General features: G+C 33.0%; 1 protein-coding gene across 1 annotated transcript; it reads left to right on the top strand.

The window, feature by feature from the left end:
* The first annotated feature begins 7369 nt into the window (after positions 1-7369).
* LOC131854351 (elongation of very long chain fatty acids protein 7-like) lies at positions 7370-17926 on the top strand. Its single transcript, XM_059205459.1, has 6 exons — positions 7370-7499; positions 10159-10349; positions 10821-10958; positions 11640-11745; positions 12630-12766; positions 17612-17926. The coding sequence occupies exons 1-6, from the start codon at positions 7439-7441 to the stop codon at positions 17924-17926; spliced, it is 948 nt and encodes a 315-aa protein (XP_059061442.1). The 5' UTR covers positions 7370-7438.
* Positions 17927-18663: the final 737 nt, after the last annotated feature.

Here is an 18663-nt window from a genome sequence, read left to right as displayed (position 1 = left end):
GTAATGTACCAAGTTAGTTTGACCTCCACGCTGTTCCTCCTGGAAACTATCGTGAACCGCCCTGATTTTGTCACAATGAGTTAACTGACCTAACATCATGTTAATCCTATTATCCGTTAGCGCCGACGAGTGCGACATTCCATTATTATTCATTTTAGGCAATACCGTCTTTACCATAAAGGCACAAGGGGCCCGTGCCCAGGGCCCCCATTCTCAGGGGGCCCCCGAAGGACTGACTATTTTTTTCACACATTATTTTATTCTCAAAAGATTTTTGTCGCGCACACTACACTTTTTTCACAAATCAATAATATTATCAGAAGGCATATACTAACGCTATTATACCGATTACTTCGCCAAGTCCTATTTTTTTTTTACTTTCCAAAAGAGCCCCGAGTTCTTGTATGCTAAAGAGCCCCAGACTAGTTTAAGACGGCGGTAATTGTAGGATAATAATATGAACAACATGTTCATCTTATCAACCTGCACAGACGCTCGGCCAGAGAAAACCGTTAGCGCTGGCGGGTGCACCCTTCCATTACATGATCCATTTAAAAAAAAGCTCTGATGAATTGCCTGTTGAATTGAAATTTGATTGAAGTGATTCAAACCGAACATCCGATTTCCTGAACGTCGTTTATATATGTTGTTGATGTAGATATCGAAACAATATAAATAACAAAATAACTGTATAACTAATGTGACCAGACGTCCCGTAATGAACGGGACAGTCCCTTTTTATAATTACGAGTCCCGGTGTCCCCGAAACGGACTCTGGGACGCAAAATTGTCCCGTTTTCGGTAACGGTGCGAAATTTTGGGTAGACGATTTGTTAGTTGTTGGTAATTAAGGTGATTCAAAAAAAAAATAAGAATTCTTACTCCTTAAAAAGTCAAATTTGTTCCTCCGATAACAAAACATTTTATTTTTATCAGATAAATATAAACTATCTATGAATAAACAAAATGATTAATTATATTTATCGGATATATTTCTTAATTGATAACTTTTTTTGAATAGACAATTTAAAAAAAAGAGTTTTTAATTGGCTGTCTGTTAATTGTGTCTTTTGATTAAATGGTCACATTATTCCTTATTATTTTATTATTTCAATAAAATAAAAACTAAACGTAATAAAACCAAAAATATTTACATAAAATATTTTAGCTAACCCATTCCACGTATTTTTGAGTTTACATTGTCTAGACCCTCCTGTTTAAATGAAATATTTAAAAAAATGAGTTAAGTTTTCATAGACTTACCTACAGCTGAAATGAATTGTTCGGCAATATTCAAGCAGTGTTTTGCTTTTATATATATTTAACATCGCTTTGTAACGCCATCTAGTATAATTTTTAAGTACTAGTATACTAAACAAAAGCACCAATTTAAGAGTACAGGATAAAACTATGAGATGGCGTTATAAATAATCAAATGCGTATCAATGAATAGTAAAAATCAGGGATGTTAAAGAGATCCGTAACCGTAACCGAAACTGTCGGATATCCGATATAAAAAATATCCGTAACCGTAACCGAATCCGAAATAAAAGTTTCGGACAATATCGGATGGGGGCAGAGTCTAATTGAGACACGTTATGTAACCTTTTTATTAGCATTTTATTTTTGAAGTCCCTTAAAAAATTATTATCCGTAACCGAAATTAACCGAAACTAGCGGATAATCCGAAATAATTTCATATCCGCATCCGTATGCGTATTCGGTATAATAATAATTCCTGTATCCGAAAGCTATCCTTATCCGAAATTTCATATCCATAACATCTCTGATAAAAACATAGTAATTATCTCATGTGATATTTTTTGTCTTTTCAATAAGTATATTACTAAATAAATAAAATTAAAAAAAATGTCCTCTTAACAAATTTATGTATATGAAATATTTTATATCACAATTTGCATGTTGTATAAAAAAACACTTATTGAATATACATATACAGATAATTTTGAAGTATGCCATTGACTGCGAGGAATATTTATTGTAATCTATAACAAATGATATAATAAACTGTATTGTCAGTAAAAGTTCTTAAAAGTATGAACAAGTGTGTGTGCCTGAACTTTAACATGTGAAAGTTTATAACTTTTTATTCTTAGTTTATTCACGAAACAAATAAAATTTATATTAAACCGTTTTATGTAACTGTACGTTAAAATTAAGCATTATTTCAAATACTTACGTATTTGCTTGCTACATTTATGTATTTCTGTGCTGAATTTTTATTATTTCTTTACCAATACATATTACTCGTATTTTAAGTTAGGTGCAATAAAAATGTAGCGCCTGTTGCTATACGAGTAGCAATTACATATACCGGCGAGTTCGCTGTGAGCGTAATTAGTCCTTATTAAGTACCGCGCTTACAGCTAGTTTTTTATATAATCTCAAAAACAATTGAACTTAAAAAATATTTGTGAAGAATAAAGCTTTATTTGTTTCCTTACATCTCATCTATACATATTAATAAAGTTTTTTATATAATCGTTTTTTCAAATAACAATACATGACGGTATATACACCAAAATAAAAACAATTTTTGTCTGTCTGTCTGTTTGTTCCGAATCTCTGAAATGGCTGGACCGATTTTGACGGGACTTTTATTGGCAGGTAGCTGATGTAATAAGGAGTAACTTAGGCTACCTTTATTTTAGAAAAAATCTTTTATTTTAGAAAAATAAAGTTAAATTCCACGCGGACGAAGTCGCGAGAGCTGGTAATATTATAAACGCGAAAGTTTGTGAGTATGTTACTCTAGTCACTCTATTTTCCCAAATTTGAATTTATAAACGAACCTGTATTATTGTAAACATGTATAAAATTCATTTGAAAAGAATATGAGCTGAGTTTCTTGTCAGTTCTTCTCATCTCGAAATCATTCTGAACTGACGGTAGATTTGATATATCATAGGACTCTGTACTATTACAGAGACAAAATTCCTTTATTCATGTAGGTCTATACCTACATTAATAAAGGAATTTTGAATTTAAATTTGAATTTATGGATGGATGTTTGTTACTCTTTCATGCAAAAACTACTGAACGGATTTTGATGAAATTTTACAGTATTATAGCTTATATATCAGAATAACATATAGGTTCTAAATTACATGCGGATGAAACCGCGGACACAGCTAGTAAATAAATAAAATTCTCCCGAGTTAGTTTCGAAAGATTGCAACCTTAGTTGTAAGATATTCTTAGATGCAGATGACCTTCAGCAGTAGGTAGCATGAGACTACAGCATGGGGTTTTTCAAGAAGGGTATATTAAGTTTTCTTAAGGGTCGGCAACGCGCAAGTGATACCCCTGGTGTTTCAGGCGTTCATAGGCTACGGTAACCATTTACCATCAGATGGGCCGTATGCTTGATTGCTACCATCGTAGTATAAAAAAAAAAGGTAATTAAGGCCACGGAGATCAGCAATGAAGAAGAAAATTTACCAAGAAAGTAGGCACTTTAGTATAAGAAACATCATAATATACCCTGCTCCAGAATGCTGTGAGAGTTTATCGAATTTCTATTTAGGGTGAAAGGAAACTACCTTATCTCTGTTGACGACCTACAGCTACGTAGGTAAGTGCCACGTATTTATTTATACTAAGGAATAAATATCATACATATAGTATTTTATGATAATAATAGCTACCCAAGACAATTCGTACAGCGCCGAATTCGTACATATTGCCGCTTTACTTCCGAAGGTCGCAGGTTCGATTCCTCGCACGGTGCAAACTTATTCATGAGTAGGTATGATTATTTGTATCGGTCTGGGTGTTTTTTATTTTTCATCACATAACGACTTTTTAAAAATATTTTTGACTGGTTTGTTTTGAAGGTAGGGCATCCCCATACATTTAGTGTGGATTACTTTATATTATCCATTCATTATATCTAATGTTACTGTAAAGGAATAAAAATAAGTTATAACTTTGTCTATTCTAATAAAATGCTTTATTACCATGGTCATATGGGCTCCTTATCTTAATGTGCCCAGGGCCTCCAATAGGTGAAACACGGCCCTGATTATATATACTTCCACTTACTATAAGGTAGACTGTCAGTATGTTTTCTATTGCCAGTTATAAAAAATAACAAACGTCGTTCTTAAGTAAACATTAAACGGTTACCATGCGTGACATACGCAGTAATACAGTAAACACCATGATAATACATCGACAATGACAGTGCTATCTTTCTTTATGAATATTCCAATTATTGGAGTTCCACAAACAACAAGATTTTAAAACAAAAAAAAACTTAGATATGTAGGTACTAAACCAATCAAATGTAATCAAAACAAATAATTATTTATTCCTATAGGACCGTTCAGTGTCTAGTGTACATCATATTTTTTTATCATTATCTCTTCCGTCCAGTTCGGCTAGTATTTCAGTTGAGAAGACCTGGCAAGAAATGAAAGAGAAAGAAAATAATAAAAAAAATACGAGTACCAGTGGAGTGATACTCGTATTTTCTTTTTTACTACAAAATGAACGTTGCCGTAAAACAAACTACAGTTTAAATTAGATATTATTATTATTATATCTCAGTACAATTCATACAGCGATCTTTGTAAATACATTCATATTTTACATAGAAAACACACAGACCGATACAAACAATCATACTCATCTATACTAACGTTTGTACAGTGCGAGGAATCGAACCCGTGACTATCGAAACGTGAGGCGGTGCGCTAAAACGCTGCATCACCGAGGCTGTTAAAAAAGTCTAACATTATAAATGTTAAAGTTTGTGATCTGTATCTTTGTTACTCTTGTCAGCCAAAACTACTGAACAAAATCGAATGAATTTTGATGCACAGGTAAATTACTGGATATCGAAAAATATTTTTATAGTATAGGAGACATACGAGCTTGCGGCACACGGTTGATGTTCAGTCAATACCGCCCATGAGCACCCGCGACACCAGTAATTACAGATAAGGTACCGGCCTGCTACTGAATGGGTAAATAAATTAAATAAAAGAAAAAATAATTATGAGGAAGAAGAAGAAACGCGATAACACTTAAAACTGGTATTCTCGCAATTACGAGCTGGAGCAGAGGTTTAAACCCTATGTACTTATATAATCTATGTATTTATAAAAAAAATAGTATTTATATCAGTTGTCTAGTACCCGTAATACAAACTCTACTTAGTTTGGGACTCTGTGGATTGTTTAGTGTTACTATATTATTATTTCAGTGAGTTATGTACTGAATTATATAGGCTGTTTCGTCTAGCGTTTTAGCATACCTTGCTTTCGGATGGTCGCGGGTTCGATTCCTCGCACAGTGTAAACATTAGTTTTCATGAGTATTATTTTTCTCTCTCTATTCAAATTCAAAAATCATTTATTCATGTAGGACATTTTAGCCGCTTATGAACGTCAAGTTTTTACATTATAATTTTTTTTCCCTACCGTCCATTTCGGTATATAGGTCCAATTGAGAAGAACTGGCAAGAAACTCAATTGAATTACTTTTTTTTTAAAAGCCAGTTTAATTACAATGCATAGGTATTTATATTGGTGTCTATGTCTAACATTAAATTAGAATATTAAAAAATAAAATAATATATCTATGTATTAATGTTTGTCAATTGTTTAGTACCCATAACACAAGTTTCACTCAATTTGAGTTCTGTTTGGACTGTCCAAGGTTATTTATTTCCAATTCTCAATGTATTGCGCAAACCTATTCATTCCTTCAGCCCTTTAGTTCTATTATTTCACTTACGACATATCAGGGATGAGTGGAAATAATAACATTGTATAAATAAAATCAAAATATTATTCACGTACAATAGACGTTCATAAGCGGCTAAAATGTCCTATTTTAGCAAGAAACTCAACTGAATTTCTATTTTTTAAAGCCAGTTTATTTATAATGTGTACTTATGTAGGTGTCTCTGTCTAACATTTAGTGAAAATCCCGTGCATGAACTACTATTGCCATGCACGCTCGTCATTCAAGTAATTGTTAATGGGCTTTTCTCAATAAATATGATTTAACACATGTTTTGAATTTATTTCATAGTAATTTCAATATATCCTTCGGTATGTTATTGTAAATTTTGATACCCATTCATATAAGAGACACCCATAAAAGATTCATTGCCTTTTTCTAAACGATACTTGGTACAGCAAGATTGTTTTTAAATCTAGTATTAATATTATGAATATTGTTGTTCTTTGGATTATTTTTAAATATATGCATTACTTTATTGCATTTTTGTACTGATATTGTTCTCAACTGATATGACCACATAAAAGCGTATATTGTAATATCTTTAGTAGTTTAGTTTGTATCCTATATCTGCCATGTCACGGGTGACGAAATGAACAAAATTATACAGTCAATTTTTTTATTAATAAGAAGGTAGTAGTTATTTGATTATGATTAAAAAAAACTTTAATGGACGTTTACAATTTTTCGATTCATAACAATTAGGTAATAATGAAATGTGTCGATTTTTTATACCATTACAATTAGTAGATTATATATGGAAAGTAATTTATATTACATTTGCATGCTGGAATATCTGATTTCTTCACTATCACCATGATTGATTAAGAAAAAAGAGACTATTCTTTTTTCTTCCTTCTAAATGTCCTTCTCCATTCTAAATTCTATCTTAATCTTGAGTCGTTAAACCTCACATTTGTATATACATATTATAATAATATTTGACGTCCTCGGTGATCTAGCGGTTTAGCAGACTATATTATTTCTGATGGTCGCAGGTTCGATTTCCTGCACGGTCCAAACATTTGTAGTCATGAGTATGACTGTTTGTATCGTTCAGGGTGTTTTCTATGTATATTATGTGCGTATTTACAAAAAAAAAACAAGCAGTATCAAATTATTTATATGAATTGTCTACTACCCATAACACAAGCTCTGCTTACCGTGGGACTAGATGGCACTGTATTAATTATCCAGGGTTATTTATTTATTAATAATATATTATCTGCAATAAAGAACATACATATATATATATATATATGATATTGTGATGTCTATAATGCTGTTAATATATGTAGCCACGATTATTTATTTATTTGTACACTTTATTGCACCAGATACAGAAAAATAGTAATTAATATAAATATATATACAGGTCACAGCGTCTTTATCATTCCAATTTAAAAAAAAATGAAGAAAAATATATACAGAACCCATATTTTTTCTCCATCTAACTCATAAACAGCTTTGTTTAATATAAATAGTTTTCAATACCGATTAATGATACAGTAACAAATGTATTTGACCCTTATAATTTAGTCTCTATCCTAATGTAGAGTTATTCAGTTGCGTTGGTAAAATAAAAAGAGTGCGATATATAAATGTTTGCAACCAAGAAGTGGACAGGAAGCGGAAATTGCCGATAAATAAGTGGTATAATTGAAAGATGGCTGAAATAATACGAAAATCATGGCAAGGTTATAATTACGTGTTTGATGAGTTGGCAGGTTTGTTGTATCATTTTTTATGTGTAGTAAAGAAGCTAACGACCTGTCTAAAGTATTGAATGTTTGGACCACGACTACACTGAAGAAAACTTACTTTAGCAATAAACTAGCTCCCTACCCTGACTTCGCACGGGTGTATATGTATTATACATATAAACCATTATCTTGAATCACTCTATCTATTAAAAAAACCCGCGTCAAAATCTGTTGCGTAGTTATAAAGATTTAGGCATATATAGGGACGGACAGACAGCGACCGCGACTTTGTTTTATAATATGTAGTGATGATAACCAAATATTTTTTTTTACATATCGTTTTTGTAACAAAAATATTCTTGAATACAAAACTTTACAATAAATAAGCAAATAAAAATACCTACGTACTTTTTTTGTAAATATAAAAAAAAATCTCTATAGAATACGTGCAGACCAATACAAACAAACATATTCAAAAATACAAATCATTTCACCGTGCAAGATCGTATCCGCAAGCATCGAAAAAGACGGTATAATAAATCGAGAATTTATTATTTACTGCATAGTGTCAGATGAATCAGTTGTACTAGTACGTAACAAAAATAGTTTAGCTATTTATTTTATTAAGATTATGATATAAGCAAATTAATTTTGTTATTAAGCACTAAAGTTTGGATATTTCTCGATTAACTCGAGTAATTTAGTTGATCGCTTTTCTTCTGCTCTCCAGTAAATTAACTAGTAAATGATGAATCTGACATTGTAAATGTACATGACGTATAGTGACCATTTACCATCAGGCCATATAGATATCTACTCAATAACACAAGTCATAAACATTTTGTAAAAGTACTTTTATCTGGCTATAATGACAAAGTTGAGTTTCTTGCTACCTCTTCTCTAGCTAGCCCTACAGTTCAAGTGGGCCCCATTCATTCTTGTGTGTGTTGTTTGAGTAGTAGTGTGCTTGGTTGTTCACCACGAATGGGTTTTCGCTGGCGGGGCACCAGTGGCGGATGATAAGATGAGTAGGAGGTTAGGTCAGTTACCCATATTGGCAAATTCACGAGGAGTTTATCACAATGTTTTTCAGGGGAAACCAAGTGATGGTCAATCTAACATGGCTAGTAATATTCAAATAAAAATTCAAAAATCATTTATTCATTTAGCCGCTTATGAATGTAATTCTTTTTATATTAGAATGATACCATCCAGTTCAGTATATAGATCGAATTATGAAGAACTGGCAAGTAACTTAATTTAATACTAATAGTAATCTCAGGACAATTCACACGGCGCCATCTAGTCCCAAGTTAAGCTAGCTAAAGCTTGTGTTATGGGTACTAGATAACTCATACATAGACATAGATTTTTTTTTGTAAATACATACATATTATATATAGAAAACACCCAGACCGATACAAACAATCATACTCATGAATACAAATATTTGTGCCGTGCGAGGAATCGAACCAGCGACTATCGTTCGTAAAGCGGTGTGCTAGACCGCTAGACTAGAACTTACTAGAATTACTTATTTATTATTTCTTATTAATTATTATGTTATTTCAATCCTGTTTCTCCCATCCTCGTGCGGTTGACATTCCTGCTCCTTTTGATATGAACTAAGACAATAAAATCAGCAACTTTGCTTTGTGTAGAGATAGAGAAGTTTTCTATATACATTTGAATAGTTTTAGATAATGCTATATTATAGAGTAACTGTAAATTTTTTCTAGGCCTCTTTATTTATAATTTAATTATGCCAAACATCGTATGCGACCTTACGTTTTAATTAATTATGTATGCAATTAGAATAGGAAAAGAGCTATAATTTATGTACATGTGTGACAATAGTTTTGGTTTAGAATTTTTTTTGCTAAAGAATTTTGTTTTGTCATATATATTTTGGACCTTAGACTAACAGCCTTAAAGTACATTATTGTAGTGTATCTAATTTATTAGTAATTGTAATACCACATTTAATTATTTACTGTTACTTCACTTTCATGTTTTTTTTTTAATTAATGTAATTTTAATTAATTTAAATATTCTAGATTATGTAAGCATTCTCTATATACACTGGGGGCTATAATAAATAAATAACCGTAGAAAATTCGTACAACGTTATCTAGTCAAGTCTGTTATAGGGGTCTCTCATTTTTTCGGCTTTCCTCATAGAGACCCGTCCATCTTAAGGGCTGGACGGATGGATACTGTAAGGCTGCTACATACTACAAACCCTACGGAATTCCTCTCTCGTCTCCTGTTGTATTGGGGTTATGTTAGCAGTCAACTCCGACACCAGCTGTGGTTACTGGCCCCACCTTAATGCATTGGAGAACACTTTTCAGATCTTGGAAACGTACCGGAATACGGGATGTGCCCTCCTCCCCTCTCTCATCTCCTGTTGTCTTGGGGTCATGGTAGTAATCAACTCTGACACCAGCAGCGGTTACTGGCCCACCTTAAATTTTTGGAGAACACTTCCCAGGTTCTCGAAACGCACCAGAATACGGGATGCGCCCCTCCCCTCACGTCTCCTGTAGAGTAGACGGCAGCCTTGAAATGGGTTGATATCCTAGCGTATACCATTAGCACAGGCATGTGCATCATCAACCACACAAAACCTCAGTTTGTCACCAAGCCATTAAAAACAATTATTTTGTTATTTTATTTCCAGATAGCAGAACGAAGTCATGGTTTCTTATCGCCAAACCTTATGAAGGAATCTTGCTTCTTGGATTATATTTAATGATCGTATTCAAATGGGGACCTCAATGGATGAAAAATCGGCCTGCGTACAATATAGAAAAACTTCTTATAGTCTACAATGCATTTCAAGTTATTGCCTGCAGTTACATATTTTACAACGTAAGTGCCTCTGGAAAAATATATTTTTTATATTAATAACATCCCTGGCCAATAATACACACAGCGCCATCTAGTCTCAAGCTAAACAGAGCTTATGTTATGGGTACTACACATAAGACTGATATAAATACATATATATATATGCATAAAACGCCCACATCACTACAAACGATCATAAACATGAATACAAATATTTGTACTGAGCGACTCAAACCCGCGACCAGCGGAAGTAAGGCGAAGCTAAACTGTTTGACCGCCGAAGCCGTAAAGACAAATGTGCCACAGAAAAATTGTTAACAAATAGATAATTGATAGAAATATAAAAAGTCTTTTTCAGCCATCAAACAGCTTGTTTTGTAAGCTTCAGGCCTAAGTATTGCCTAGAGCTTTCGAATGGGATGGGACCGACTCCGCGTACATAAAAAAGCCTACTCTAAACCTTAAGGAATTTAATACAGAGTTTAATTTTAGGGTTTAATACTCGGTTGGGCTCGAGATTACCAATGGTTCTGCGAGCCTGTGGACTACTCAAATGATGAGAGAGCTCTTCGTATTGCAACTGTCGTGTATTACTATTTCTGGCTTAAAGTTATCGACCTTTTAGACACTGTAAGTATTATATCTGCCTTCCTATCTTTTGTAAATTAAACCTTCATGACTACTACAGTCAGAATGGAGCATCCATGGCAAGTTTCTGGTTATCTGGCCCTTTTGTGCCACTGGGTGTACGTACCTTGAGCAAATGCGAACAGAACATTCTTCTGGGAACCAACTCAGCTTTGTTCATTCACGCCTAAATGGCGAAGCCAGCTACAGTTGGCTGAACTAAATGTGGTAGGGACAATGGTGGCTGGTAGGGAGAAGAGATATTCTATGGAGACATTCTTTGCGGAATGCTCATAAATTGAAAACTACCATCATCCAGCAATTCATCCCGACACGCTAAAACCTAAGTGATCTTAGACAGTATGGTTTCAGAGGAGCTCCCTCCCGCGTACAAAGATTGTGGAATGAACTACCTGCCGAAGTTTTCCCATGAGACTACAGTACGGGGTTTATTAAAAAGGGTATATTATAAGGGTTTATAAGGTTTCTTAAGGATCAGCAACGCGCACGTAACACCCCTGGTATCTCAGGCGTCCATAGGCTATCATTTATAATATATATAGTTGGGCCATATGCTTGTTTTCCACCTTCGTAATATAAAAAAGCAAGGACTGTTGTTAGAACATAATACCACATAACAGTAGAGAGATTATAGTTTTAACAAATACTTATAAATGTTTCCAGGTATTTTTCCTGCTAAGAAAGAAATTCAATCAAGTATCATTCCTACACGTTTACCATCATACAGGTATGGTGATGCTAGTATGGGGAACAACCACTTATTTTGCAGGTAAGGAAAATCTTGTAACTTCGTGTTCCCACAGAGTACCTTCTGATTCTTACTTTTTACTCTATAGCTGCCTTTATAGGTAGGTTTATTCATGCGCTAATCAGCTTTCTGGCTGGAAAGAGTGTGCATATAAAGATAGGCAAAGCGAACGAGTCAAACCTGCGTACTCTCGCACCTTTTGTAATAATTATTTATCATTGTAACAGGCGGAATAGAATAGAATATAGTAGAAATTCCTTTAGTCAAACAAACTTCATTTATCAAGGTTTTTAATAATACAAGGAAAAGTCCAGGGTTACCGAAGATCAGGCAGACGCCGTTCTTCGTGATTAAAAACCTCAGGCAGAGATTTGGGTTGAGCACCAGGTCCCTTTTCAGGACCGCCGCGACAAAGTAAAGATCGCCATAATGATCGCCAACCTCCGGTAGGAGATGGCACCTACAGAAGAAGAATCAAGGTTTTTAATTGCCACTCATTCGGAAAGTTGTCTCAAGAAAAGAAGAACAAGAAAGAAACTTGCGTATTGCTCTTTAAAATTAGATACGGGACAAAAATATAATTACATAGTTGTTTATAATTTGTTATGACCAATAAATTAATATTATAATTAATATATTAATAAGTTTCTACAAATTTCCGCGTGGACACTCAGTATAATATACATGTACATCATCATCTGCTTCATCCTTATCTCATTTATTTGTGGTCGGCGTAATATGTTTTTCTCTTCCATTCGACCCTGTTCGCAGTATTTTATCTTTTTTACCATATCATCTTTCACACAGTCCATCCATCCATAGTATAATTTATATGTATTATTACCTAGTACCACAGATAAAATAATATTACTTGTTACTAAAATGTTGGTCTTTCATAATTTCAGGAGGTCATGGAACATTTATAGGCGTGTTAAATTCATTTGTTCACATTGTAATGTATGGATACTATCTGCTAACAGTCGCAGTGCCCAGTTTGAAGGGTTCTTTGTGGTGGAAGAAATACATAACACAGTTGCAAATAGTGAGTAAATATATTGTCTCGTTCAATTGTTTCAGCTTTCAAGATAACCATTTATTGCTGCATTTCTACATGTATTCAGAAATAGCTATGCATGCTATTAAGCGAAACATAATGTTTTGTATGCATAAACGGTTTTGTTTAGTATGATATTGTTATTAACAAAAAAAAATTATCTCTGTATTTATATCAGTTGTCTAATATATATACAAGCTCTGCTTAGCATCGGACTAGATGGCGCTTTGTGAATTCTCCTGTAATAATCATACTTAAAAGTTTCCGATATTTAATGATGAAATAAGTAATAGAAATTTGTAATTAAAACTTCATAAATAACATACATAGAAAAAGCTACACTAATACGAACAATCATACTCATGAATACAAATGTTTGCACTATGCCAGGAACCGAACCCGCGTCCATCGGATGTAAAGAGCTGTGCTCGATGGACCACTGTGGTCGTCGATTAAGAAATTATATTTATTTAATATAAAATTATCAATTTTCTCTAAATTTCTAATTTAGACAACATAAAAACACATTTTATTTTGTTATTAAGTTAAAGTTAAGTCAAAATAAGTTGCAAATTATGTTAAGACTGAGTTACTTTTTCTCTCACTTATATCACTCTGTCTTTTTTTTAATTTTTGGTTATACATTTGTACTTATAACTGATATTAATATTATTATATTATTCTATTATTATCTACCAATATTAATGTATCTTCAAAAACCCACTATCTAATGAAACCTATTTAGTTTCATAGCACGCAGAATCTATGAACTTAATATAAAGAAAATTAAACTTCTCAATAGTCGGTACTCGTATAAATTATTTATGTAATAATTGGGAGGCAAATTGGATTGGATTTCTTAAAACTGCTCCCGATGCAAGCATCAGATATGCATTATAACTTTAGTATGGAAATTACCAAGCGAACTGCGGAAAACACTGCGTGTATTTTGTAGAGAAAATGTTAAAAATTCTATTGGTTTTTATTACATGTTGTAACATTATTAACTTAAATAATATGTGTCTATAATTATATGATAATTTAATTTAATAAAGATATATTAGTAATTACAGTATATATAGTATATATATATATATATAGTATATATAGTATAGATATATAGTAACAATTAGGTAAATCATATATTTTACTTATATTATAAACTAGCTGTTCCCGCGACTTCGTCCGCGTGGAATTTATTTTTCTAAAATAAAAGTAGCCTAAGGTCCTTATTACATCAACTACCTGCCAAAAAAGTACCGTCAAAATCGGTCCAGCCATTTTAGAGATTAGCCGGAACAAACAGACATACAGAGAGACAAAAATTGTAAAAAATGTTATTGTGGTGTATGTTTCAATATTACAAACAGACACTCCAATTTTATTTATATGTATAGGTGTGAAAATTTGTGGTTGATGATTTAAGGGGGTCTTCCTATGTGACGGCCTGTTTTTTAGGGATATTTTAGGATTTTTTTTCTACGACCAGTAAATATTTAGAGCTTCAAGTTTTTTATCATTTATTAACACATATTGGGACAGTATAAATATAAAATTTTAGCTAAAAATATTCAGTCAAACTAGAGTTACAGCGCTCTGAACACCCCCGCCTCGAAAAAAAGAGCTCCCACTTCCTCCACGATTCCGGCTGATCGGCTTATCTGAAAAAAAAAAAAACGGCGTTTTAATTTGTAGGCTTAAAAGCACGGAATGACCTATAATCAAATGAATATAAAAAAAAATGGATTTTTGATAGACATTTGAAATAAAAGTTGCAAATTAGGCGTTTTTTTTTTTGTTTTTTGCTATAAAAAAATCGAAGTTTTGAAAATTTTCGATTGATAATAGTTCATTCCATGCGTTTATATATATTGAGTGTGCCCTGTAAATTTCAAGTAATTCGGTCCAGCCGTTTCTGAGATACAATGGAGGAAAGTTTGAAAAACACAGTTTTGAGAAAAACGCGTTTAAAGTTTCAAGTCCGTTAAAAACTATTAAAATATCAACTTACTCTCAATCGGCCATGCCTGGTCCATAGAGTATTCCTTCCTCTTCCTCGTGAAACTCTTTTAAAGCAGATTGTTCAGCTCTTGAGTCAATCCTGGCTTGTTTAACGACATCACTTACGCGCCGCTCAGAGCGTAAGATTCGCTTTTCATCCCGTTTCTCAACATACGCTTGGGCTTCACGACCAACAGGGCATCCCATAATCGACATAACTTTTAAAATACCTTGAAAACTTTCATTAAAGATAATAACTGCTAAGTAGCTAGCAATTTCAACAACTTTGGGACCAGAATGAAGATGTTTAGGAGCGAAAGTCCAAATCAAAGAATTCAAAGATTCGTTATTGTTTTGTGTCTCTGCTCCTAAACAACGAATTAATAATTCGTCTTTCAATAAATCTTCGAAAACCGGTTTGATAGCTTCTTGGACTTGCGGAATTAGAGGTGGTTTATCGTGATGAAATTGGTCCAGTTCATTATTAGCTTCAGCCTTACGCCATTTACACCAACTGTCTTCGCCTTCTGGACAAAATTGATGCTGAGGGTTTTCATCAGAAGAACATTTGTGATAGTACGTTGCCCAAACTTCCTTTCTCATATCTTCAAGCGAATCTGGATGGCGTCGAATTGCTAATCCGTAGAATTTTGTAATTTCTTGGATAACTTTATCAGTAAGTTTACCTGCTCCTTTTCTGTTTAAGTCTGTAGAAACGTGTCTAAACTTGTATAAACAAATATATTAATAAAAGGGAGGCCAGGTATAAAGCCGACGGTACACAATAGGCCCGGTCTCTAACTGCCAACTCACCGCTCCGAACCGCTCTTTCTTTTACCTGCTGTATCTTTAAAACGACTTCGAATTTTCTAAAATCGCTTTACTACCGTATTCTAGACATGTGAAGGGAGCAATTTATGAAAAAAAAAAAATCAATTTTTTCAACCCATCACATAGGAAGACCCCCTTAAAGAGATGTTATGTAAATTGAGTGCAATATAATGATAAAAATCAAGTAATCAAGTAAGTATGTTGCAGACGAAGTTGCGCGGAGTAGCTAGTTAGATATGTATTAGTATATCATATTGTTATTATTTATTTTTAAATGCACGGCTTAAACTATTTGTAAATGTCCATTTGCACTTATGTTGACTGAGAGATGAAATGTGGACAGTATAGAGTAGTAGAGGTGTTAAATCCACTATGTGAACATTTATTTGTGTATTAAAGTTTTAATAAGAAATAGAAATAAAATAGAAATAGAAATAATCTTTATTCAAATAAACTCATTACAAGCACTTTTGAATAGTCATATTTTGATTCTACCACTCATTCGGAATGCAGATTCATCACAAGAAGAATGAGCAAGAAACTTGTGTGTTGCTCTTTTTAATAGATGTTTTTTTTTATATAAATAATTACAGTGTAACAAGTAAGAGGCATGCGACAATCAACATAGAAATCGCTACGCACTCATTATTAGTGTAATCAGATAATATTGTCAGTGCTATGTATTTAAAATTTTTCTACAAAAACATTATTATCGTTAACGAATTCTTCAATTTTATAGTAAGCTTTTTTGCAAAGGAAGTGTTTTATTTGACATTTAAATCTTTTTTCTGGCAGATTTATAACAGACTCTGGTATTTTATTGTAAAACCTTACGCAATTGCCATAAAACGAATTACTAACTTTAGCCAAACGACATTTAGGTAAAATCAGTTTGTTATTGTTACGTAAGCTTTTATTAGTGCAATCACTAACTCTTTTGAAACTGTCTATATTCTTCCTGGCATACATGATATTTTCATAAATATATTGAGAAGCAACGGTGAGGATATTTGGTTCCTTAAAGTAATAATTAAATAAATATTCAGATTATCAAAAAGAAAATATATACATTTAAAAGAAATAGAAATAATCTTTATTCAAATAGACTTACTAGTAATATCAGTTTTATTATTTTTACTACTGATTTATAATGCAGTAAATGAATGTTGGAAAGTTTTTCCTATTTTATATACTAATAAACTAAATAGTCAATCCACTTAAAAAAATTCAGTCAAATATTAAATATCATAAGCTCATGCTTCAGGTCATCCTAAACAAGCTCAGGATAGATGGAGATATTCAGTGGACATATAGCAACAAATATAATTTAATCTCGTTTTATTCACAGTTGCACGATACATATAACTGACGACCTCGGTGGTCTAGCGGTCTAGCACACCGCTTTACGAACGATGGTCGTCGGTTCGATTCCTCGCACGTCACATTTGTATTCATGAGTATGATTGTTTGTATCGGTCTGGGTGTTTTCTATGTATAATATGTATGTATTTACAAAAAAATCTGTGAATAAGTATCAGTTATCTAGTACCCATAACACAAGCTTTAGCTAGCTTAACTTGGGTCTAGATGGCTCTGTGTGAATTGTCCTGAGATTATTATATTATTACTAGCTGTCCCGGCAAACGTTGTTTTGCCTTAAAATAAAAAAAAAATTGGGATGGACTACCCCTAACATTTAGGGGGATGAAAAATAGATGTTGGCCGATTCTCACACCTTGAGTACGTTGTTCACGATTGAGTAATCGTGCTCACAAAATTTCATGAGAATCGGTCAAGCCGTTTCGGAGGAGTATGGGAACGAAAACTGTGACACGAGAATTTTATATATAAGATGTTAACTGTTACTTAGCAACATAAATACTAATTTTAAATGTGATTAATTATACTTTGTCTTCTAAAATCAATTCATAAATCAATGTGCCTAAGGATGACTGTTCAGGATGATAAATGAAATCTATAATATGTGTATCATATTTTCAGATACAATTCTTCTGGTTCGTAATCCACATGGGAGCTATTGTGTTCATGCCAAACTGCGCCTTCCCGCGATGGACCGCCGCAGTTTTCTTGCCTCAAAACATTTTCATGCTGGTCCTCTTTGTTGATTTCTATATCAAAGAATACATAAAAAAACCGAAGGCATTAGCATTGCAAGAAAGTAATGGCGTGAAGAATACTGGATCTATAAAAAACGGGTCTAGAAATAGTGGATCAACAAAGAATGGTTCTACAAAAAATGGATCCAATAATACTGTGTCGGAAACAAATGGTACAAATAAAACGCATGTGAATTGAACATGTTTTAAAATTAATCGTGTTTAGATTAAGTTGATATTTAATGTTTATTATATAGGTTTGTATCTTTATTTGTTTAAAATAAAAATATTACTTTTAAAAAACTTATTTATCTAAAATAATGTACTAATAACATTACTGGTATTACAGAAACCTTTGACTGGGATCCTGTATATGATTACGTTGATTGATAGCTTTTTATATATTTGTGGCGTAAGTAAAGCATCAATATACCATGATTTAATGTATCAGATCGTTTTTGTGTACCCACAAGAGTAGCTCGTGAGGACACTAGTTGGTTAAATCAGGTCGAAATGTTGATGTTGAATTTGTGTATTAACTATGAACATTTTTTCATGATTTTGGATGATAATGGAATGGCGATAATGATGGTGGCTAACTGGCGGATCACAAATGAAGGATGATAGGATGACAATGAAATCAGAACAATTAGCCTATCGTGGCGAATTCACCAGGAATTAATTACGATTACAAATAATGGGCTAATAGTCTCTCTTAATGACAATCCCATCCCCTAACTCTGAAGATACGATAGAATAGACAAGAATAAAAAATCATTTATTCAAATAAATTTACATTGAAGCACTTTTGAATAGTCATATTTTTAATCTACAGCTCATTCGGAATGCTGTCTCATCAATGATGACGATGAAAGGGGATCAATATCAGGTTAACACCTACGTGTTTCTCCTGGGAACCATCGTGTTAAATTCATC

The sequence above is a fragment of the Achroia grisella genome, unplaced genomic scaffold (assembly GCF_030625045.1).
Source record: "Achroia grisella isolate CSIRO2021 unplaced genomic scaffold, CSIRO_AGI_Agris_v1 utg976, whole genome shotgun sequence".
Taxonomy (NCBI): domain Eukaryota; kingdom Metazoa; phylum Arthropoda; class Insecta; order Lepidoptera; family Pyralidae; genus Achroia; species Achroia grisella.
The sequence above is the reverse complement of the archived record's forward strand: the minus strand, read 5'-3'. Positions and strand labels throughout refer to the sequence as shown.

Bases quoted from the DNA above. Each gene is read 5' to 3' on its own strand.
- LOC131854351 (XM_059205459.1), top strand. From the start codon at position 7,439: ATGGCTGAAATAATACGAAAATCATGGCAAGGTTATAATTACGTGTTT. The intron at 7,500-10,158 runs GTTTGTTGTATC...TTTTATTTCCAG, and splicing joins CGTGTTTGATGAGTTGGCAG to ATAGCAGAACGAAGTCATGG. The intron at 11,746-12,629 runs GTAAGGAAAATC...TCATAATTTCAG, and splicing joins AACAACCACTTATTTTGCAG to GAGGTCATGGAACATTTATA.